This window comes from Elephas maximus, chromosome 8 (assembly GCF_024166365.1).
Source record: "Elephas maximus indicus isolate mEleMax1 chromosome 8, mEleMax1 primary haplotype, whole genome shotgun sequence".
NCBI lineage: Eukaryota > Metazoa > Chordata > Mammalia > Proboscidea > Elephantidae > Elephas > Elephas maximus.
The window spans coordinates 113,410,057-113,435,544 of NC_064826.1; the positions used below are offsets into that span (position 1 = coordinate 113,410,057).

Genomic DNA, 25,488 nt, shown 5'->3' on the forward strand with positions numbered 1-25,488 from the left:
AATGTTAAGTCTTCCTATCCATGAGCAAGGTATGTTTTTCCACTTATGTAGGTCTCTTTTGGTTTCTTGCAGAAGTGCTTTGTAGTTTTTTTGTATAAGTCTTTTACATCTCTGATAAGATTTATTCCTAAGTATTTTATCTTCTTGGGGGCTACTGTGAATGGTATTGATTTGGTGATTTCCTCTTCAATGTTCTTTTTGTTGATGTAGAGTAATCCAACTGATTTTTGTATATTTATCTTGTAACCTGAAACTCTGCTGAACTCTTCTATTAGTTTCAGTAGTTTTCTGGAGGATTCCTTAGGGTTTTCTGTGTATAAGATCATGTCATCTGCAAATAGAGATAATTTTACTTCTTCCTTGCCAATCTAGATGCCCTTTATTTCTTTGTCTAGCCTAATTGCTCTGGCTAAGACCTCTAGCACAATGTTGAATAAGAGCAGTGATAAAGGGCATCCTTGTCTGGTTCCCGTTCTCAAGGGAAGTGCTTTCAGGCTCTCTCCGTTTAGGATGATGTTGGCTGTTGGCTTTGCATAAATGCCCTTTTGTTATGTTGAGGAATTTTCCTCCAATTCCTATTTTGCTGAGAGTTTTTATCATGAATGGGTGTTGGACTTTGTCAAATGCCTTTTCTGCATCAGTTGATAAAATCATGTGGTTTCTGTCTTTTATTTATATGGTGGATTACATGAATTGTTTTCCTAATATTGAACCATCCTTGCATACCTGGTATAAATCCCACTTGGTCATGTTGGGTTATTTTTTTTTGATATGTTATTGAATTCTATTGGCTAGAATTTTGTTGAGGATTTTTGCATCTATGTTCATGAGGGATATAAAAGAGGGATATAGGTCTGTAATTTTCTTATTTTGTGGTGTGTTTACCTGGTTTTGGTATCACGGATATGGTGGCTTCATAGAATGAGTTCGGTAGTATTTCATCCTTTGAAATACCTTTAGTAGTAGTGGTGTTAACTCTTCTCTGAAAGTTTGGTAGAACTCTGCAGTGAAGCCGACCAGGCTAGGATTTTTTTTTTTTTTTCGTTAGGAGTTTTTTGATTACCTTTTCAACCTCTTTTTTTTTGTTATCAGTCTATTTAGTTGTTCTACCTCTGTTTGTGTTAGTTTAGGTAGGTAGTGTGTTTCTAAGCATTCATTTCTTCTAGGTTTTCAAATTTGTTAGAGTACACTTTTTTGTAGTAATCTGATAAGATTCTTTTAATTTCAGTTGGGTCTGTTGTGATATGGCCCATCTCATTTCTCATTCAGATTATTTTCTTTCCTATATTTCTTTAGTCAGTCTGGCCAGTGGTTTATTAATTTTGTTGTTTTTTTTCAAAGAACCAGCTTTTGGTTTTGTTAATTCTTTCAATTGTTTTTCTGTTCTCTAATTCATTTAATTCTGCCCTAATTTTTATTATTTGTTTTCTTCTGGTGCCTGACACATTCTTTTGTTGCTCGCTTTCTATTTTTTCAAGTTGTAGGGACAGCCGTCTGATTTTGGCTCTTCTTTCTGTATGCATGTGTGCGTTTATCATTATAAACAGACCTCTGAGCACTGCTTTTGCTGTGTCCCAGGGGTTTTTATAGGAAGTGTTTTCAGTCTCATTGCATTCTATGAATTTCTTTATTCTCTCCTTAATGTCTTCTTTAACCCAGTCTTTTTTGAGCTGGGTATTGTTCAGTTTCCAAGTATTTTATTTCTTTTCCCTGATTTTTCTGTTATTGATTTCTACTTTTATGGCCTTATGGTCTGAGAAGATGCTTTCAATGTTTTGGATTCTGCAAAACATTTGTTTTATGACCTAATATGTGATCTATTCTAGAGAATGTTCCATGTACACTAGAAAAAAAAGTTTACTTTGCAGCTGTTGGGTGGAGTGTTCTGTATAAGTCTATGAGGTCAAGTTGGTTGACTGTAGCAATTAGGTCTTCTGTGTCTCTATTGAGCTTCTTACTGGAAGTCCTATCCTTTACTGAAAGTGGCGTGTTGAAGTCTCCTACTATAATTGTGGAGGTGTCTATCTCACTTTTCAGTTCTGTTAAAGTTTGTTTTATGTATCTTGCAGCCCTGTTATTGGGTGCATAAATATTTAATATGGTTATATCTTCCTGGTAAATTGTTCTTTTAATCATTATGTAGTGTCCTTCTTTATCCTTTGTGGTGGATTTAACTTTAAAGTCTATTTTGTCAGAAATTAATATTGCCAATCCTGCTCTTTTTTGATTGTTGTTTATTTTTTTCCATCCTTTGTGTTTTAGTTTATCTGTGTCTCTAAGTCTAAGGTGTGTCTCTCGTAGGCAGCATATAGATGGATCGTGTTTCTTTACCCAGTGTGAGACTCTCTGTCTCTTTATTGGTGCATTTCGTCCATTTACATTCAGCATAATTATAGATAAGTATGAGTTTAGTGCTGTCATTTTGATGCCTTTCTTTGTGTGTTATTGACAATTTCATTTTTCCACACACTTTTTTGTGCTGAGAAGTTTTTCTTTGTAAAGTGTGTGCTCCTCATTTTCATAGTAGTTGAATTTATGTTTGCTGAGTCATAATGTTTATCTTGGTTTTTATTTTGAGGTATGGAATTGTTAGACCTCTTTGTGGTTACGTTAATATTTATTCCTATTTGTCTAATTTTAAAAACCTAACTTGTATCATCTTTTATCGCTTTGTTTTCCTCTCCATGTGGAAGATCTGTGCCTCCTGTATTTAGTCCCTCTTTTTTGATTGTTGTAGTCTTTTACATAAGAAGATTCCCTGTTTTGAGCATTTTTTTCTTTTTTAAATTAATCTTAATTTGTTTTTGTGATTTCCCTATCTGAGTTGATAGGCTGTCACCTATTAACTTAGAGGAGTAGGTGTGATGGTTGTATGCACCAGATTCTAGTAGCGGCAGGGGGTCACACTACGAGGAGGGCAGGATGCTGACAGCCTTCCCCCACGTGCCGGTGAGGTAGGGGTGTCTCTATTCCTAGAGCACTTTGGTGGGTGGGTTCTGCAGTTGAAAGAACTGAGAAAAAATTCAAGTCTCGAGTTGCAATAGTGAAGGATTCTATGGGGAACATATTAAACAATGCAGGAAGCATCAAAAGAAGATGGAAGGAATACACGGAGTCATTATACTAAAAAGAATTAATCGATATTAAACATTTCAAGAAGTGGCATATGATCAGGAACCAATGGTACTGAAGGAAGAAGTCCAAGCTGCTCTGAAGGCATTGGCGAAAAACAAGACTCCAGGAATTGATGGAATATCAATTGAGATGTTTCAACAAACAGATGCAGCTCTGGAAGTGCTCACTCGTCTATGCCAAGAAATATGGAAGACAGCTTCCTGGCCAACTGACTGGAAGAGATCCATATGTATGCCTATTCCCAAGAAAGGTGATCCAACCGAATGTGGAAATTATAGAACAATATCATTAATATCACACACAAGCACAATTTTGCTAAAGATCTTTCAAAAATGGCTGTAGCAGTATATTGACAGGGAACTGCCAGAAATTCAGGCTGGTTTCAGAAGAGGACGTGGAAACAGGGATATCATTGCTGATGTCAGATGGATCCTGGCTGAAAGCAGGGAATACCAGAAGGAGGTTTACCTGTGTTTTATTGACTATGCAAAGGCATTCGACTGTGTGGATCATAACAAACTATGGATAACATTAAGAAGAATGGGAATTCCAGAACACTTAACCGTGCTCATGAGTAACCTTTACATAGATCAAGAGGCACTTATTCGGAAACAACAAGGGGATAGTGTTTGGTTTCAATTCAAGAAAGATGTGCATCAGGGTTGTATTCTTTCACCATGCTTCTTCAATCTGTTTTCTGAGGAAATAATCCGAGAAGCTGGCCTTTATGAACAAGAATGGGGCATCAGGATTGGACGAAGACTCACTAACAACCTTTGTTATGCAGACACAACCTTGCTTGCTGAAAGCAAAGAGGACTAAAAGCACTTACTAATGAAGAACAAAGACCACAGCCTTCAGTATGGATTGCACCTCAACATAAAGAAAAGAAAAATCCTCACAACCGGACCAATGAGCAACATCATGATAAACGGAGATAAGATTAAAGTTGTCAAGAATTTCATTTTACTTGGGTCCACAATCAACAGCCATGGAAGCAGCAGTCCAGAAATCAAAGGAAGCATTGCATTGGGGAAATCTGCTGCAAAGTACCTCTTTAAAGTGTTGAAGAGCAAAGATGTCACCTTGAAGACTAAGGTGTGCCTGACCCAAGCCATGGTATTTTCAATCGCATCATATGCATGTGAAAGCTGGACAATGAATAAGGAAGACTGAAGAAGAATTGATGCCTTTGAATTGTGGTATTGGTGAAGAATATTGAATATACCATGGACTGCCAAAAGAACAAACAAATCTGTTTTAGAAGAAGTATAACCAGAATGCTCCTAGAAGCAAAGTTGGTGAGACTGTGTCTTACATACTTTGGACATGCTGTCAGGAGGGATCAGTCCCTGGAGAAGGACATCATGCTTGGGAGAGTACAGGGTCAGCGGAAAAGAGGAAGATACTCAACGAGGTGGGTTGACACAGTGGCTGCAACAATGAGCCCAAGCATAACAACTATTGTAAGCATGGTGCAGGACCGGGCAGTGTTTCGTTCTGTTGTGCACAGGGTCGCTATGAGTCCGAACCAATTCGATGGCATCTAACAACAACAACATTAGTTATATTGGGATGTTTTACAATTTTGCCAAAACCATGTTTTAAATAATATTTATTAAAAATCATACACTTATTAGTTTTAGAATATGGCTGAATAAAATGTAAGTTTGCTGAAAAACTCAATATTTTTCTCAATATCATCACTGTTCACATTTCTACAGCCAGCAGTTAAACTTGATTATGGCTTTGTATTTTTCTACCTCATTATTCTTTTTCTCCCAATAAAAACTCAATTCCTTTTTTATTTTTATTAACTTTTATTGAGCTTCAAGTGAACGTTTACAAATCAAGTCAGTCTGTCACATATAAGTTTATATAATCTTACTCCATACTCCCAATGCTCTCCCCTAATCAGTCAGCCCTTCCAGTCTCTCCTTTCGTGACAATTTTGCCAGCTTCCAACTCTCTCTATCCTCCCATCCCCCCTCCAGACAGGAGATGCCAACACAGTCTCAAGTGTCCACCTGATATAATTAGCTCACTCTTCATCAGCATCTCTCTCCTACCCACTGTCCAGTCCCTTTCATGTCTGATGAGTTGTCTTCAGGGATGGTTCCTGTTCTGTGCCAACAGAAGGTTTGGGGAACATGACCGCCGGGATTCCTCTAGTCACAGTCAGACCATTAAGTATGGTCTTTTTATGAGAATTTGGGGTCTGCATCCCATTGATCTCCTGCTCCCTCAGGGGTTCTCTATTGTGCTCCCTGTCAGGGCAGTCATCGATTGTGGCCGGGCACCAACTAGTTCTTCTGGTCTCAGGATGATGTAGGTCTCTGGTTCATGTGGCCCTTTCTGTCTCTTGGGCTCTTAGTTGTCCTGTGACCTTGGTGTTCTTCATTCTCCTTTGCTCCAGGTGGGTTGAGACCAATTGATGCATCTTAGATGGCCGTTTGTTAGCATTTAAGAACCCAGACGCCACATTTCAAAGTGGGATGCAGAATGTTTTCATAATAGAATTATTTTGCCAATTGACTTAGAAGTCCCCTCAAACCATGGTTCCTAAACCCCTGCCCTTGCTCCACTGACCTTTGAAGTGTTCATTTTATCCCGGAAACTTCTTTGCTTTTGGTCCAGTCCAATTGAGCTGACCTTCCATGCATTGAGTGTTGTCCTTCCCTTCACCTAAAGCAGTTCTTATCTACTAACTAATCAGTAAAAAACCCTCTCCCACCCTCCCTCCCTCCCCGCCTCGTAACCACAAAAGTATGTGTTCTTCTCAGTTTATACTATTTCTCAAGATCTTATCATAGTGGTCTTATACAATATTTGTCCTTTTGCCTCTGACTGATTTCGCTCAGCATAATGCCTTCCAGGTTCCTCCATGTTATGAAATGTTTCACAGATTCGTCACTGTTCTTTATTGATGCGTAGTATTCCATTGTGTGAATATACCACAATTTATTTACCCATTCATCTGTTGATGGACACCTTGGTTGCTTCCAGCTTTTTGCTATTGTAAATAGAGCCGCAATAAACATGGGTGTGCATATATCTGTTTGTGTGAAGGCTCTTGTATCTCTAGGGTATATTCCGAGGAGTGGGATTTCTGGGTTGTATGGTAGTTCTATTTCTAACTGTTTAAGATAACGCCAGATAGATTTCCAAAGTGGATGTACCATTTTACATTCCCACCAGCAGTGTATGAGAGTTCCAATCTCTCCGCAGCCTCTCCAACATTTATTATTTTGTGTTTTTTGGATTAATGCCAGCCTTGTTGGAGTGAGATGGAATCTCATCGTAGTTTTAATTTGCATTTCTCTAATGGCTAATGATCGGGGAGCATTTTCTCATGTATCTGTTAGCTGCCTGAATATCTTCTTTAGTGAAGTGTGTGTTCATATCCTTTGCCCACTTCTTGATTGAGTTGTTTGTCTTTTTGTGGTTGAGTTTTGACAGAATCATATAGATTTTAGAGATCAGGCGCTGGTCTGAGATGTCATAGCTGAAAATTCTTTCCCAGTCTGTAGGTGGTCTTTTTACTCTTTTGGTGAAGTCTTTAGGTGAGCATAGGTGTTTGATTTTTAGGAGCTCCCAGTTATCGGGTTTCTCTTAGTCATTTTTGGTAATGTTTTGTATTCTGTTTATGCCTTGTATTAGGGCTCCTCACGTTGTCCCTATTTTTTCTTCCATGATCTTTACCGTTTTAGTCTTTATGTCTGGGTCTTTGATCCACTTGGAGTTAGTTTTTGTGCTTGGTGTGAAGTATGGGTCCTGTTTCATTTTTTTGCAAATGGATATCAAGTTATGCCAGCACCATTTGTTAAAAAGACTATCTTTTCCCCAATTAACTGACACTGGGCCTTTGTCAAATATCAGCTGCTCATATGTGGATGGATTTATATCTGGGTTCTCAATTCTGTTCCACTGGTCTATGTGCCTGTTGTTGTACCAATATCAGGCTGTTTTGACTACTGTGGCTGTATAATAGGTTCTGAAATCAGGTAGAGTGAGGCCTCCCACTTTCTTCTTCTTTTTCAGTAATGCTTTGCTTATCCGAGGCTTCTTTCCCTTCCATATGAAGTTGGTGATTTGTTTCTCTATTACCTTAAAAAATGACATTGGAATTTGGATCGGAAGTGCATTGTATGTATCGATGGCTTTTGGTAGAATAGACATTTTTACTATGCTAAGTCTTCCTATCCATGAGCAAGGTATGTTTTTCCACTTAAGTATGTCTTTTTTAATTTCTTGTAGTAGAGCTTTGTAGTTTTCTTTGTATAGGTCTTTTACATCCTTGGTAAGATTTATTCCTAAGTGTTTTATCTTCTTGGGGGCTACTGTGAATGGTATTGATTTGGTTATTTCCTCTTCGATGTTCTTTTTGTTGATGTAGAGGAATCCAAGTGATTTTTGTATGTTTATCTTATAACCTGAGACTCTGCCAAACTCTTCTATTAGTTTCAGTAGTTTTCTGGAGGATTCCTTAGGGTTTTCTGTGTATAAGATCATGTCATCTGCAAATAGAGATAATTTTACTTCTTCCTTGCCAATCTAGATGCCCTTTATTTCTTTGTCTAGCCTAATTGCTCTGGCTAGGACTTCTAGCACGATGTTGAATAAGAGCAGTGATAAAGGGCATCCTTGTCTGGTTCCCGTTCTCAAGGGAAATGCTTTCAGGTTCTCTCCATTTAGAGTGATGTTGGCTGTTGGCTTTGCATAGATGCCCTTTATTATGTTGAGGAATTTTCCTTCAATTCCTATTTTGGTGATAGTTTTTATCATAAAAGGGTGGTGGACTTTGTCAAATGCCTTTTCTGCATCAATTGATAAGATCATGTGGTTTTTGTCTTTTGTTTTATTTATATGGTGGATTACATTAATGTTTTTTGTAATATTAAACCAGCCTTGCATACCTGGTATAAATCCCACTTGATCGTGGTGAATTATTTTTTTGATATGTTGTTGAATTCTATTGGCTAGAAGTTTGTTGAGGATTTTTGCATCTATGTTCATGAGGGATATAGGTCTGTAATTTTTTTTGTAGTGTCTTTACCTGGTTTTGGTATCAGGGAGATGGTGGCTTCATAGAATGAGTTGGGTAATATGCCGTCATTTTCTATGCTTTGAAATACCTTTAGTAGTAGTGGTGTTAACTCTTCTCTGAAAGTTTGGTAGAACTCTGCAGTGAAGCCGTCCGGGCCAGGGCTTTTTTTTGTTGGGAGTTTTTTGATTACCGTTTCAATCTCTTTTTTTGTTATGGGTCTATTTAGTTGTTCTACTTCTGAATGTGTTAGTTTAGGTAGGTAGTGTTTTTCCAGGAATTCATCCATTTCTTCTAGGTTTGCAAATTTGTTAGAGTACAATTTTTCGTAATAATCTGATATGATTCTTTTAATTTCAGTTGGGTCTGTTGTGATGTGGCCCTTCTCGTTTCTTATTCGGGTTATTTGTTTCCTTTCCTGTTTTTCTTTAGTCAGTCTAGCCAATGGCTTATCAATTTTGTTAATTTTTTCAAAGAACCAGCTTTTGGCTTTGTTAATTCTTTCAATTGTTTTTCTGTTCTCTAATTCATTTAGTTCAGCTCTAATTTTTATTATTTGTTTTCTTCTGGTGCCTGATGGATTCTTTTGTGGCTCACTTTCTATTTGTTCAAGTTGTAGGGACAGTTCTCTGATTTTGGCTCTTTCTTCTTTTTGTATGTGTGCATTTATCGATATAAATTGGCCTCTGAGCACTGCTTTTGCTGTGTCCCAGAGGTTTTGGTAGGAAGTATTTTCATTCTCGTTGCATTCTATGAATTTCCTTATTCCCTCCTTGATGTCTTCTATAACCCAGTCTTTTTTCAGGAGGGTATTGTTAATTTTCCAAGTATTTGATTTCTTTTCCCTAGTTTTTCTGTTATTGATTTCTAGTTTTATGGCCTTGTGGTCTGAGAAGATGCTTTGTAATATTTCGATGTTTTGGATTCTGCAAAGGTTTGTTTTATGACCTAATATGTGGTCTATTCTAGAGAATGTTCCATGTGCGCTAGAAAAAAAAGTATACTTTGCAGCAGTTGGGTGGAGAGTTCTGTGTAAGTCAATGAGGTCAAGTTGGTTGATTGTTGTAATTAGGTCTTCCGTGTCTCTATTGAGCTTCTTACTGGATGTTCTGTCCTTCTCCGAAAGTGGTGTGTTGAAGTCTCCTACTATAATTGTGGAGGTGTCTATCTCACTTTTCAGTTCTGTTAAAATTTGATTTATGTATCTTGCAGCCCTGTCATTGGGTGCGTAAATATTTAATATGGTTATGTCTTCCTGATCAATTGTCCCTTTTATCATTATGTAGTGTCCTTCTTTATCCTTTGTGGTGGATTTAAATCTAAAGTCTATTTTGTCAGAAATTAATATTACTACTCCTCTTCTTTTTTGCTTATTGTTTGCTTGATATATTTTTTTCCATCCTTTGGGTTTTAGTTTGTTTGTGTCTCTAAGTCTAAGGTGTGTCTCTTGTAGGCAGCATATAGACGGATCGTGTTTCTTTACCCAGTCAGAGACTCTCTGTCTCTTTATTGGTGCATGTAGTCCATTTACATTCAGCGTAATTATAGATAAATAAGTGTTTAGTGTTGTCATTTTGATACCTTTTTATGTGTGTTGTTGACAATTTCATTTTTCCACATACTTTTTTGCGCTGAGACGTTTTTCTTAGTAAATTGTGAGATCCTCACGTTCGTAGTGTTTAACTTTATGTTTGTTGAGTCGTTACGTTTTTCTTGGCTTTTATCTGGAGTTATGGAGTTGTTATACCTCTTTGTGGTTACCTTAATATTTACCCCTATTTTTCTAAGTAAAAACCTAACTTGTATTGTTCTATATCGCCTTGCATCACTCTCCATATGGCAGTTCTATGCCACGTGTATTTAGTCCCTCTTTTTGATTATTGTGATCTTTTACATATTGACTTCAGTGATTCCCTGTTACAAGCATTTATTTTTAATTAATCTTAATTTGTTTTTGTGATTTCCCTATTTGGGTTGATATTAGGATGTTCTGTTTTGTGACCTTGTGTTGTGCTGGTATCTGATATTATTGGTTTTCTGACCAAACAATATCCTTTAGTATTTCTTGTAGCTTTGGTTTGGTTTTTGCAAATTCTCTAAATTTGTGTTTATCTGTAAATATCTTAATTTTGCCTTCATATTTCAGAGAGAGTTTTGGTGGGTATATGATCCTTGGCTGGCAGTTTTTCTCCTTCAGTGCTCTGTATATGTCGTCCCATTCCCTTCTTGCCTGCATGGTTTCTGCTGAGTAGTCTGAACTTATTCTTATTGATTCTCCCTTGAAGGAAACCTTTCTTTTCTCCCTGGCTGCTTTTAAAATTTTCTGTTTATCTTTGGTTTTGGCAAGTTTGACGATAATATGTCTTAGTGTCTTTCTTTTTGGATCAATCTTAAATGGGGTTCGATGAGCATCTTGGATAGATATCCTTTCGTCTTTCATGATGTCAGGGAAGTTTTCTGTCAGCAGATCTTCAACTATTTTCTCTGTGTTTTCTGTCCCCCCTCCCTGTTCTGGGACTCCAATCACACGCAAGTTATCCTTCTTGATAGAGTCCCACACGATTCTTAGGGTTTCTTCATTTTTTTTAATTCTTTTATCTGATTTTTTTTCAGCTATGTTGGTGTTAATTCCCTGGTCCTCCAGATTTCCCAGTCTGCATTCTAATTGCTCGAGTCTGCTCCTCTGACTTCCTATTGCATTGTCTAATTCTGTAATTTTATTGTTAATCTTTTGGATTTCTACATGCTGTCTCTCTATGGATTCTTGCAACTTATTAATTTTTCCACTATGTTCTTGAATAATGTTTTTGAGTTCTTCTACTGTTTTATCAGTGCGTTCTTTGGCTTTTTCTGCAGTTTGTCTTATTTCGTTTCTGATGTCTTGAAGCATTCTGTAAATTAGTTTTTTATATTCTGTATCTGATAATTCCAGGATTGTATCTTCATTTGGGAAAGATTTTGATTCTTTTGTTTGGGGGGTTGTAGAAGCTGTCATGGTCTGCTTCTTTATGTGGTTTGATATGGACTGCTGTCTCTGAGCCGTCACTGGGAAACTTGTTTTTCCAGAAAATCCTCTAAAAAAAAAAAAATGCAGTCAGATCCCTATCAGAACTGTCTTTGGATTATAACTGCCACCTTGTTCCCTGTAAGGATGAAAGTCAGAGATTTGGATCATATATACTTGGCTGTAGCTGGTTCTGTGTTTTTAGTCCAATTAGGGATGGATTTTTGGTCCCTGGGTTTTTTGTGGTTCCTTCTCTCAGGCCGGAAGAACGGGTTAGGAAAAGACCAAAAAAAAAAAGAAAGAAAGAAAAGGGGGGGAAGCAAAGCCGCCGTGGAGCCGGAGCCGTTCTCCCTCTGGCTCAGGAAATTCCAATGTTAATGAAGCCGCCTGGGAAGGGTGGGGGAGGGAACAGAGAGATAGGAGAGTAGCACCTCAGAATATAGCCAGAGTTGCTTGTCTTGCTTGGAATGACTATTATATCTGAGATTCCCGTGGGCGCGTCACCTATGTGTGCTGGCTGTGTGGAGATTGCCCCCGGGGGTCTGGCCCGCTGAAGCCGCGGTCAGATCCTCCGCTGCCAGTCCAAAGCCCAGCGTCAAGGTTCCCCTGCTGGGACGCTGCACTCCTTGCTCCAAAATCAGTCGCTGCCTCCCGGGGACTTCTCGTCCTGCCAGCTGCGTCGCTGTGCCGCCCCCGAAGACCAGCTGGGTCCCCTCCCGGGGTTAGTTCAGGGGAGTAGAGCTGCACCCTGTGCTTGTGCCGTGACAGCACCCAGTCAAAAGCCTGGCGCCAAGGTTCCCCAGCTGGGATGCTGCATTCTCGGCTCCAAAACCAGTCACTGCCTCCCAGGGACTTCTCCCACCAGCTGCGTCACCACACCGCCCGCGCAGACCTGCTGGGCCCCCTCCCCGGTTCAGTTCAGGGGGGTAGGGCTGCGCCCCTTGTTTGTGCTGTCACAAGATTTATGAGTTCAGCTCCCCTGGGCCCAGAAGCCCGGCGCCAAGGTTACCTGACCGGGACGCTGGCTCCAGGCTCTGAAAACAGTTGCTGCTTCCCCGTATTTGTTCGTTTTCCGTCTCTAAATCTGTGTTTCTTGTTCAGGGTTTGTAGATTGTTATGTATGTGATCGATTCACTTGTTTTTCCGAGTCGTTGTTGCAAAAGGGATCCGAGGTAGCGTCTACCTAGTCCACCATCTTGGCCCCGCCTCCCACAATTCCTTTTTAAGGGTAATTTATATTGGTTTTATTGGAGTGGTGCAATTGTCAAATATTCGAAAAATATTATCCTTGGTAATGTCTTTCATTACTGAAATTTAGTAAAAATTCTCATTAATTTTGCTGATTCTGGGCAAAAGTCTCCTGTACTTTGTTTTGTAACTAGCTGTGAGTATGTAAATATAAAATTAAATGTACAGCATTAACCCTACCACTGAGGCAATGATCAAATTGACCATGATAAAACCAGGAAATCAGAAGAGACTTCAGTGAGCCACAGATGGACTAACCTCTTCCTGGACAACGCGTGTTTGGCTTTTCCGACGCCTGTCAGTCTCGCATAATTGGCTACAGTATTTGCCCCCAAATACAGTTTTATATAAAGTTCCATGTGGTTCATTCTGATATTTTCTATTCTGTTTAATTTTTATAAAATGTTGGTTGTGACTCACTACTGGCCACCAAAAGGCTAAAAAAATCTCTGCCTTACTCATTAAACTGGGCTAGGACAATTAGCTATTCATGTGAATGGTCTGGATCGCTACATCATACTGTGAGCAAAATCAGTTTCACTGGTTTAAAAGGATAAATGTGAAAAGAAAAACTATAAAACTTTAATTAAAAAAAGAAAAAGGGAGAATATTTTTATTACTTCAGGGCAGGGAAATATTTCTTTAAAATTTCACAAAAAGCACAAATCATAAATCAAAATGTTAATAATTCAACTATTTTAAAATTAAAATTTTCAGTTTGGGAAAACGCGCCATAAAAATAGAAGAGTCACTAACTAGGAAAAGATACTTTGTTGCACATTATCAGTAACAGATTTTTATCCAAAATAGTAAATATAAAGCTTTCTATAGTTAATAAGTAAAAGGCAACCCAAGAGCAAAAGGGGCAAAATATATAAGCAGTCAAGTTATAAAAGCAAAAACCCAAATAACTAATTAACTTACAAAAAAATGCTTGCTATTTTTAGTAATCTGGTAGGTGTAATTTAAAACCATAATGAAGTACAATTTCACACCCATCAGACTGGCAATTTTTTTTTAACTTGAACATTCCAAATGATGGCCTGGATGTGAAGTGATGGGAACTCAATTACTGGTGATGGGGGAGTCCATTGTTGCAACTCATTTGGAGAAGAATATGGTAATATCTAGAATGTAAAGAAGTGTACTTCTCTTGATCCAGCAATTCTAGATATAAATATGTATATATAAAACCCTGAAATCATTTCACACTTGGATAGATGTAGGTATGGGAGCATTGTTTCCAGTTACAATAAAACTCAGATGAGAAGATAAATTATAAGAATGGATGAATAAATTATGGTAAATCCAGAATATACAGCAGGGAAAATGAATACCTAGAGATGCAGATGTCAACCTGTATGAATCTTGCAAATGCAATACTGAAATAAAAATATTAAATTGTGTATGTATATGTATGATATCACCTATAGAGTTTGTAAGCATGAACCACAAAATATACCAAACCTGTTGCTGTTGAATCGATTCCTACTAATAGCGATAAACATGAACAATAAATATATTGGTTAACAATAACACATATGATTTAAAAGATTAAAGAAATGCATAGAAATACTAAACATCAAATCCAGAATAGTAATAATCCTGAGGAAGGCAAATATGCTTAAAAAGATGCACATATGGGACTTCCCTAAAGCTGGTAATATTTTATTTTGAAATTATGCCAAATTCTCATTTATATATTTTTTATTTAGGAAATATTCAAAAAAGAATTAAAAAATAAAAACCAATGGGAATGTAAAATGGTACAACCACTTTGGAAATCTATCTGGCGTTATCTTAAACAGTTAGAAATAGAACTACCATACAACCCAGAAATCCCACTCCTCGGAATATACCCTAGAGATACAAGAGCCTTCATACAAACAGATATATGCACACCCATGTTTATTGCAGCTCTGTTTACAATAGCAAAAAGTTGGAAGCAACCAAGGTGTCCATCAACGGATGAATGGGTAAATAAATTGTGGTATATTCACACAATGGAATACTACGCATCGATAAAGAACAGTGACGAATCTCTGAAACATTTCATAACATGGAGGAACCTGGAAGGCATTATGCTGAGCGAAATGAGTCAGAGGCAAAAGGACAAATACTGTATAAGACCACTATTATAAGATCTTGAGAAATAGTAAACCTGAGAAGAACACATACTTTTGTGGTTACGAGGGGGGGAGGGAGGGAGGGTGGGAGAGGGTTTTTTTATTGATTAATCAGTAGATAAGAACTGCTTTAGGTGAAGGGAAAGACAACACTCAATACATGGAAGGTCAGCTCAATTGGACTGGACCAAAAGCAAAGAAGTTTCCGGGATAAAATGAATGCTTCAAAGCTCAGCGGAGCAAGCGCGGGGGTCTGGGGAACATGGTTTGCGGGGACTTCTAAGTCAATTGGCAAAATAATTCTATTATGAAATCATTCTGCATCCCACTTTGAAATGTGGCGTCTGGGGTCTTAAATGCTAACAAGCAGCCATCTAAGATGCAGCAATTGGTCTCAACCCACCTGGAGCAAAGGAAAATGAAGAACACCAAGTCCACATGACAACTAAGAGCCCAAGAGACAGAAAGGGCCACATGAACCAGAGACCTACATCATCCTGAGACCAGAAGAACTAGTTGGTGCCCGGCCACAATCGATGACTGCCCTGACAGGGAGCTCAGCAGAGGACCCCTGAGGGAGCAGGAGAGCAGTGGGATGCAGACCCCAAATTCTCATAAGAAGACCAAACTTAATGGTCTGACTGAGACTGGAGGAATCCCGGCGGTCATGCTCTCCAGACCTCCTGTTGACACAGGACAGGAACCATCCCCGAAGACAACTCATCAGACATGAAAGGGACTGGTCAGCGGGTGGGAGAGAGACGCTGATGAAGAGTGAGCTAATTATATCAGGTGTACACTTGAGATTGTGTTGGCAACTCTTGTCTGGAGGGGGGATGGGAGGATAGAGAGAGAGGGAAGCCGGCAAAATTGTCAAGAAAGGAGAGACTGAAAGGGCTGACTCAAGACGGGGAGAGTAAGTGGGAGTAGGGAGTGAGATGTATGTAAACTTATATGTGACAGACTGATTGGATTTGTAAACGTTCACTTGAAGCTTAATAAAAGTTATTATAAAAAAAAAAAAATAAAAAAAATAAAAACCAAGATGATGACCTGGGTTGTGGGTTGTGGTGAGAACAAAAAAATCAAGACAAAATAGTGACATCTTCAAAGGCAAAAACAAGTTTTTTTAGATTAGACACACAAAATTGCATACGTGAAAGTTTCAGTAATAAGCCTATAGTTTCCAGCCTTAAAAGAACATAAAATAACTGTATGATATAAAAGCTGACAGAAAATAAGTATTAGAATTCCTTTTTTACGAACTTCACTAATTATTAAAAAAAAATTTTTTTTTTTACAATATAATAATTCATCATATCAAATTATTTATAAAGGACTCCCCATTTAAAAATGTTTGTGCTATATTTAATGTCCTAAATCTTAGGGAGGCTTAGGAGGAAATGAAAGATAGCAGACTGAATTGAGTAATTAAAATGGGATTTGGGCTATTTTTTTAAGTCAGAGTGATAGGAGTCTAAAGGCCTCTGGAATGCTCTCCAACAGAAGATATGCCACACCCATCTCTCTAACCCAAGGGTTAGAGCATCAGATTCTTAATTATAAATAAGTGATAGTGAAAATCTAGCAATGAGAATATTAGGAGATAAAACTTACAAGTTAATTGGCTTGACTGGTGCCAAGAAAGATCTTGTTTGAAATCTGTCCCAGAGTCCACCAACCATCTAAAATCATCATCAAAACCAATGACAGATGTTTAATAAACAAATCATTGTAATATACAGTATATAAGCTTCAGCACCTTTAGCGCCCTCTCCGCACAATAACCAAATCCCAGGCCTCCCCAAGTACCTCCAGCAACTCAAAGTTGGCTACAGAGCCACCCATGATCTGTGCTCTGCTCTCAGACCCTCAGTTTCAGTGTGTTGTCTCACAGCTGGCGTTTGCCTCATTACCTAACTCCTTCAGATGGAAGCCCATGTGAAAGGTCTGATTTTAGTGTTCATCCTTGGATCCAACTTGGCTCACACCCGCATCCCCAGGCCAGTCTACCCTTTCCAGCTCAGCCCAGATCCTGAGATTTGAAACTCATGTTGCTTGGGAAGGGCCTCTGGACACTAACGTAATTTAACACCATGGAATATGAAATCAAATTATAGATTTGTAATGGAGTGATCAATTTTCACAAGACTCAAAAATATTTTGGGGGGCGGAGCCAAGATGGCGGACTAGGCAGACGCTACCTCAGATCCCTCTTACAACAAAGACACGGAAAAACAAGTGAATCGATCACATACATAACAATCTACGAACCCTGAACAACAAACACAGATTTAGAGACGGAGAACGAAATAATACGGGGAAACAGCGATTGTTTCCAGAGCCTGGAGCCAGCGTACCAGTCAGGTACGGCACAAGCACAGAGACCTGCTCCACCCCCCTGAACTAACCCCGGGAGGGGGACCAGCCGGTTCCACGGGCGGCGTGGGACGCAGCCGGTAGGAGAAGTCCCGGGGAGGCAGTGACTGATCTTGGAGCAGAAAGAGCAGCACCCGAGCCGGGGAACCATCCCGCAGGGATTTGGACTGGACGCAGGTACGCCATAAACACGGAGAGTTGCTCCACCCCCCTGAACTAACCCCGGGAAGGGGACCAGCCGGGTCGCGCGGGCGGCGTGGGACGCAGCCGGTAGGAGAAGTCCCCGGGAGGCAGTGACTGGTAGTGGAGCGGGGAGAACAGCGTCCCAGCCGGGACACTCGGTCACGGCACAAGCACGGGGAGCTACTCCACCCATCTGAACTAACCCCGGGAAGAGGCCCAACTGGCTCTCGGAGGCGGCACGGCCACGTGGCTCGAGGGACGAGAAGTCCCCGGGAGGCAGCGACTGATTTTGGAGTCGAGAGTGCACCGTCCCAGTAGGGGAGCCTTGACGCTGGGTGTGGGGCTGGAAGCGGAGGATCTGACCGTGACTCCAGCGGGCCAGAGCCCCCGGGGGCAATCTCCACACAGACAGCACACATAGGCGACGCGCCCACGGGAATCTCAGATATAATAGTCATTCCAAGCAAGACAAGCAACTCTGGCTATATTCTGAGGTGCTACTCTCCTATCTCTCTGTTCCCTCCCCCACCCTCCCCAGGCGGCTTCATTAACATCTGAATAGCCTGAGCCAGAGGGAGAACTCTGATAGGGATCTGAATGCAGTTTTTTTTAGCGGATTTTCTGGAAAAACTAGTTTCCCAGTGATGGCTCGGAGACAACAATCCATATCAAACCACTTAAAGAAGCAGACCGTGACAGCTTCTCCAACCCCCCAAACAAAAGAATCAAAATCTTTCCCAAAAGAAGATATAATCTTGGAATTATCAGATACAGAATATAAAAAACTAATTTACAGAATGCTTAATGATATCACAAATGAAATTAGGATATCTGCAGAAAAAGCCAAGGAATACACTGATAAAACTGTTGAAGAACTCAAAAAGATTATTCAAGAACATAGTGGAAAAATTAATAAGTTGCAAGAATCCATAGAGAGACAACATGTAGAAATCCAAAAGATTAACAATAAAATAACAGAATTAGACAACACACTAGGAAGTCAGAGGAGCAGACTCGAGCAATTAGAATGCAGACTGGGACATCTGGAGGACCAGGGAATCAACACCAACATAGCTGAAAAAAAATCAGATAAAAGAATTAAAAAAAATGAAGAAACCCTAAGAATTATGTGGGACTCTATCAAGAAGGATAACCTGCGGGTGATTGGAGTCCCAGAACAGGGAGGGGGGACAGAAAACACAGAGAAAATAGTTGAAGAACTCCTGACAGAAAACTTCCCTGACATCATGAAAGACGAAAGGATAGCTATCCAAGATGCTCATCGAACCCCATTTAAGATTGATCCAAAAAGAAAAACACCAAGACATATTATCATCAAACTCACCAAAACCAAAGATAAACAGAAAATTTTAAAAGCAGCCAGGGAGAAAAGAAAGGTTTCCTTCAAGGGAGAATCAATAAGAATATGTTCTGACTACTCAGCAGAAACCATGCAGGCAAGAAGGGAATGGGACGACATATACAGAACACTGAAGGAGAAAAACTGCCAACCAAGGATCATATATCCAGCAAAACTTTCTCTGAAATATGAAGGCGAAATTAAGATATTTACAGACAAACACAAGTTTAGAGAATTTGCAAAAACCAAACCAAAGCTACAAGAAATACTAAAGGATATTGTTTGGTCAGAGAACCAATAATATCAGATATCAGCACAACACAAGGTCACAAAACAGATCGTCCTGATATCAACTCAAATAGGGAAATCACAAAAACAAACAAATTAAGATTAATTAAAAAAAAAAATACACGTAACAGGGAATTATGGAAGTCAATAGGTAAAAGATCACAATAATCAAAAAGAGGGACTAAATACAGGAGGCATTGAACTGCCATATGGAGAGTGATACAAGGCGATATAGAACAATACAAGTTAGGTTTTTACTTAGAAAAATAGGGGTAAATAATAAGGTAACCACAAAAAGGTATAACAACTCTATAACTCAAGATAAAAACCAAGAAAAACGTAACGACTCAACTAACATAAAGTCAAGCACTATGAAAATGAGGATCTCACAATTTACTAAGAAAAACGCCTCAGCACAAAAAAGTAAGTGGAAAAATGAAATTGTCAACAACACACATAAAAAGGCATCAAAATGACAGCACTAAAAACTTATTTATCTATAATTACGCTGAATGTAAATGGACTAAATGCACCAATAAAGAGACAGAGAGTCACAGACTGGATAAAGAAACACGATCCATCTATATGCTGCCTACAAGAGACACACCTTAGACTTAGAGACACAAACAAACTAAAACTCAATGGATGGAAAAAAGTATATCAAGCAAACAATAAGCAAAAAAGAAGAGGAGTAGCAATATTAATTTCTGACAAAATAGACTTTAGACTTAAATCCACCACAAAGGATAAAGAAGGACACTATATAATGATAAAAGGGACAATTGATGAGGAAGACGTAACCATATTAAATATTTACGCACCCAATGACAGGGCTGCAAGATACATAAATCAAATTTTAACAGAATTGAAAAGCGAGATAGATACCTCCACAATTATAGTAGGAGACTTCAACACACCACTTTCAGAGAAGGACAGGACATCCAGTAAGAAGCTCAACAGAGACACGGAAGATCTAATTACAACAATCAACCAACTTGACCTCATTGACTTATACAGAACTCTCCACCCAACTGCTGCAAAGTATACTTTTTTTTCTAGCGCACATGGAACATTCTCTAGAATAGACCACATATTAGGTCATAAAACAAACCTTTGCAGAGTCCAAAACATCGAAATATTACAAAGCATCTTCTCAGACCACAAGGCAATAAAACTAGAGATCAATAACAGAAAAACGAGGGAAAAGAAATCAAATACTTGGAAAATGAACAATACCCTCCTGAAAAAAGACTGGGTTATAGAAGACATCAAGGAGGGAATAAGGAAATTCATAGAAAGCAACGAGAATGAAAATACTTCCTATCAAAACCTCTGGGACACAGCAAAAGCAGTGATCAGAGGCCAATTTATATCAATTAATGCACACATACAAAAAGAAGAAAGAGCCAAAATCAGAGAACTGTCCCTACAACTTGAACAAATAGAAAGTGAGCAACAAAAGAATTCATCGGGCACCAGAAGAAAACAAATAATAAAAATTAGAGCTGAACTAAATGAATTAGAGAACAGAAAAACAATCGAAAGAATTAACAAAGCCAAAAGCTGGTTCTTTGAAAAAATTAACAAAATTGATAAACCATTGGCTAGACTGACTAAAGAAATACAGAAAAGGAAACAAATAACCCGAATAAGAAATGAAAAGGACCACATCACAACAGAACCAAATGAAATTAAAAGAATCATTTCAGATTATTATGAAAAATTGTACTCTAACAAATTTGAAAACCTAGAAGAAATGGATGAATTCCTGGAAAAACACTACCTACCTAAACTAACACATTCAGAAGTAGAACAACTAAATAGACCTATAACAAAAAAAGAGATTGAAACGGTAATCAAAAAACTCCCAACAAAAAAAAGCCCTGGCCCGGACGGCTTCACTGCAGAGTTCTACCAAACTTTCAGAGAAGAGTTAACACCACTACTACCGAAGGTATTTCAAAGCATAGAAAAGGACGGAATACTACCCAACTCATTCTATGAAGCCACCATCTCCCTGATACCAAAACCAGGTAAAGACATTACAAAAAAAGAAAATTATAGACCTATATCCCTCATGAACATTGATGCAAAAATCCTCAACAAAATTCTAGCCAATAGAATCCAACAACACATCAAAAAAATAATTCACCCTGATCAAGTGGGATTTATACCAGGTATGCAAGGCTGGTTTAATATCAGAAAAACCATTAATGTAATCCAGCATATAAATAAAACAAAAGACAAAAACCACATGATCTTCTCAATTGTTGCAGAAAAGGCATTTGACAAAGTCCAACACCCATTTATGATAAAAACTCTTACCAAAATAGGAATTGAAGGAAAATTCCTCAACATAATAAAGGGCGTCTATGCAAAGCCAACAGCCAATATCACTCTAAATGGAGAGAACCTGAAAGCATTTCCCTTGAGAACGGGAACCAGACAAGGATGCCCTTTATCACCGCTCTTATTCAACATCGTGTTGGAAGTCTTAGCCAGGGCAATTAGGCTAGACAAAGAAATAAAAGGTATCCGGATTGGCAAGGAAGAAGTAAAGTTATCACTATTTGCAGATGACATGATTATATACACAGAAAACCCTAAGGAATCCTCCAGAAAACTACTGAAACTAATAGAAGAGTTTGGCAGAGTCTCAGGTTATAAAATAAACATACAAAAATCACTTGGATTCCTCTACATCAACAAAAAGAGCACCGAAGAGGAAATAACCAAATCAATACCATTCACAGTAGCCCCCAAGAAGATAAGATACTTAGGAATAAATCTTACCAAGGATGTAAAAGACCTATACAAAGAAAACTACAAAGCTCTACTACAAGAAATTCAAAAGGACATACTTAAGTGGAAAAACATACCTTGCTCATGGATAGGAAGACTTAACATAGTAAAAATGTCTATTCTACCAAAAGCCATCTATACATTTAACGCACTTCCGATCCAAATTCCAATGTCATATTTTAAGGGGATAGAGAAACAAATCACGAATTTCATATGGAAGGGAAAGAAGCCCCGGATAAGCAAAGCACTACTGAAAAAGAAGAAGAAAGTGGGAGGCCTCACCTTACCTGACTTCAGAACCTATTATACAGCCACAGTAGTCAAAACAGCCTGGTATTGGTACAACAACAGACACATAGACCAATGGAACAGAATTGAGAACCCAGACATAGATCCATCCACGTATGAGCAGCTGATATTTGACAAAGGACCAGTGTCAATTAACTGGGGAAAAGATAGCCTTTTTAACAAATGGTGCTGGCATAACTGGATATCCATTTGCAAAAAAATGAAACAGGACCCATACCTCACACCATGCACAAAAATTAACTCCAAGTGGATCAAAGACCTAAACATAAAGACTAAAACGATAAAGATCATGGAAGAAAAAATCAGGACAACCCTAGGAGCCCTAATACAAGGTATAAACAGAATACAAAACATTACCAAAAATGATGAAGAGAAACCCGATAACTGGGAGCTCCTAAAAATCAAACACCTATGCTCATCTAAAGACTTCACCAAAAGGGTAAAAAGACCACCTACAGATTGGGAAAGAATTTTCAGCTATGACATCTCCGACCAGCGCCTGATCTCTAAAATCTACATGATTCTGTCAAAACTCAACCACAAAAAGACAAACAACCCAATCAAGAAGTGGGCAAAGGATATGAACACACATTTCTCTAAAGAAGATATTCAGGCAGCCAACAGATACATGAGAAAATGCTCTCGATCATTAGCCATTAGAGAAATGCAAATTAAAACTACGATGAGATTCCATCTCACACCAGCAAGGCTGGCATTAATCCAAAAAACACAAAATAATAAATGTTGGAGAGGCTGCGGAGAGATTGGAACTCTCATACACTGCTGGTGGGAATGTAAAATGGTACATCCACTTTGGAAATCTATCTGGTGTTATCTTAAACAGTTAGAAATAGAACTACCATACAACCCAGAAATCCCACTTCTAGGAATATACCCTAGAGATACAAGAGCCTTCATACAAACAGATATATGCACACCCATGTTTATTGCAGCTCTGTTTACAATAGCAAAAAGTTGGAAGCAACCAAGGTGTCCATCAACGGATGAATGGGTAAATAAATTGTGGTATATTCACACAATGGAATACTACGCATCGATAAAGAACAGTGACGGATCTTTGAAACATTTCATAACATGGAGGAACCTGGAAGGCATTATGCTGAGCGAAATGAGTCAGAGGCAAAAGGACAAATATTATATAAGACCACTATTATAAGATCTTGAGAAATAGTAAACCTGAGAAGAACACATACTTTTGTGGTTACGAGGGGGGGAGGGAGGGAGGGTGGGAGAGGGTTTTTTATTGATTAATCAGTAGATAAGAACTGCTTTAGGTGAAGGGAAAGACAACACTCAATACATGGAAGGTCAGCTCAATTGGACTGGACCAAAAGCAAGGAAGTTTCCAGGATAAAATGAATGCTTCAAAGGTCAGGGGAGCAAGTGCGGGGGTCTGGGGAACATGGTTTGCGGGGACTTCTAAATCAATTGGCAAAATAATTCTATTATGAAATCATTCTGCATCCCACTTTGAAATGTGGCATCTGAGGTCTTAAATGCTAACAAGCGGCCATCTAAGATGCAGCAATTGGTCTCAACCCACCTGGAGCAAAGGAAAATGAAGAACACCAAGGCCACACGACAACTAAGAGCCCAAGAGACAGAAAGGGCCACATGAGCCAGAGATCTACATCATCCTGAGACCAGAAGAACTAGTTGGTGCCCGGCCACAATCGATGACTGCCCTGACAGGGAGCACAGCAGAGGACCCCTGAGGGAGCTGGAGATCAGTGGGATACAGACCCCAAATTCTCATAAAAAGACCAAACTTAATGGTCTGACTGAGACTAGAGGAATCCCGGCGGCCATGCTCCCCAGACCTTCAGTTGACACAGGACAGGAACCATCCCCGAAGACAACTCATCAGAAATGAAAGGGACTGGTCAGCGGGTGGGAGAGAGACGCTGATGAAGAGTGAGCTAATTATATCAGGTGGACACTTGAGATTGTGTTGGCAACTCTTGTCTGGAGGGGGGATGGGAGGATAGAGAGAGAGGGAAGCCGGCAAAATTGTCAAGAAAGGAGAGACTGAAAGGGCTGACTCAATAGGGGGAGAGCAAGTGGGAGTACGGAGTAAGATGTATGTAAACTTATATGAGACAGACTGATTGGATTTGTAAACGTTCACTTGAAGCTTAATAAAAGTTATTAAAAAAAAATATTTTGAAGTAGCTTAGAGATTTAAAGAAAACAATTACAAAGAACCATGCATATTGTTTGTCCTCTATTTTAATCTCTATGTGAAAATCCTGTGTTTAAGTCTTTGTATTAAACCTGTGTTTTTCCTCTCTTGTTAACATTTTTCATTTTAGAATTGAAGAAGTCTTATAAGATAATGTGACTTTCTTTACCTGGAGTCTATGTTTCCATTAAGGGTCTGGTTTAGAATTGTATTTCAATATAATTGGTTTGCTTTTTAATCCTTTACATTTTATGTATCCAAAAACCTCATTATGAAAAGTAACTAAATGGCTTAACCAGACTTCTAAATGAGTACATATGGTACAAAAGGATGAGAGAATCAACAGAAACAGAAGGTGTTTTGCAAGCACACAGCAGGCACATCTAAGCTAGTGTTAAGTGGTCAGAAGTGAGGTCTAAAATGAAACCTGAAGGATACTGAAGGATACAAAGAGTGATGCAGGCAATGGAAAACTATTTGCAAAAGGTAAGAACAGAAGAAACACATGGCACACTTGAGGGTTTGAAATTTCAGCAAAGACAGGATAGAATACATTATAGAGGGTGATGGTTGGGCAGCAGACTGGAAAAGCAAGAAGAGAAATGGGGAGAAAAGATTTAGGGTTATGGGCAAATAATGTAAAACTGAGTATGTGTCATGTCAAAAATATAAACTTTATTTTTTTTAATGATGGATTTTAATCAATGGCTGTGGGTGTTGATATAATAATCTATGTGACAAATTCTCCTAGATGTTCAGAGATGAAAAGAATGGCCATATCTACTGACCACTTGGTAGGCTTCATTGTATTAGATAATAAGAGCTATATGATAAGTACAGTCATTGCTTCTGTGTACTCAATGATGAACTGCTCAGATTACTTTTGAGAAAGAGGTAGACTCTAAATAATAAATTAAAAAATTCAATATTAATAATTTTAAAGTATTGCAATTATCAATGAATTTTATGATTATAGATGTGTATATGTATTTGATTCTTTCAGTAATTCTAAACAATAAAATAAGTGTTATTGTAACTAAACAAAGTTTTGGAGTTCAGTTCAGTAACAGAAATAATAAGCTGTTACTCAGGAATGTTCACTGACCTGAGTTATTGCTGGTAGTTTTTCGTATCTTTTCAGAGTAAAACACTGTGAGATGAGGTCACTAGCTTTTTCCATTGTTGTTTCTTCTGGATCAAGTTTCGGTGGTAGCATTTTGTCCCAAGGAACATCTTCATAAGCTCTATGATATTATCAAATAAGAGCATTTTATCTAAAAAATACATATCCACTTGATATGGTTTATAACAATATCATATACAATGGTAGGCAGAATTCTACAATATCCCCAAGATTCCCACCCCCTAGTATATACACCTATATAATCACTTCCCCTTGAATGTGGA

General features: G+C 38.6%; 1 protein-coding gene across 1 annotated transcript in view; it reads right to left on the reverse strand.

Annotated features, from left to right (window-relative positions):
• SPATA48 (spermatogenesis associated 48) overlaps nt 1-25,488 on the reverse strand; it is a 117,012-nt gene that overhangs the window by 30,765 nt on the left and 60,759 nt on the right. The window contains exons 4-5 of the mRNA XM_049893819.1: nt 25,187-25,325; nt 16,175-16,242 (exon numbers count right to left, since the gene is read on the reverse strand). Coding sequence (XP_049749776.1) covers nt 16,175-16,242; nt 25,187-25,325 — 207 coding nt within the window. The remainder of the gene's footprint in view (nt 1-16,174; nt 16,243-25,186; nt 25,326-25,488) is intronic.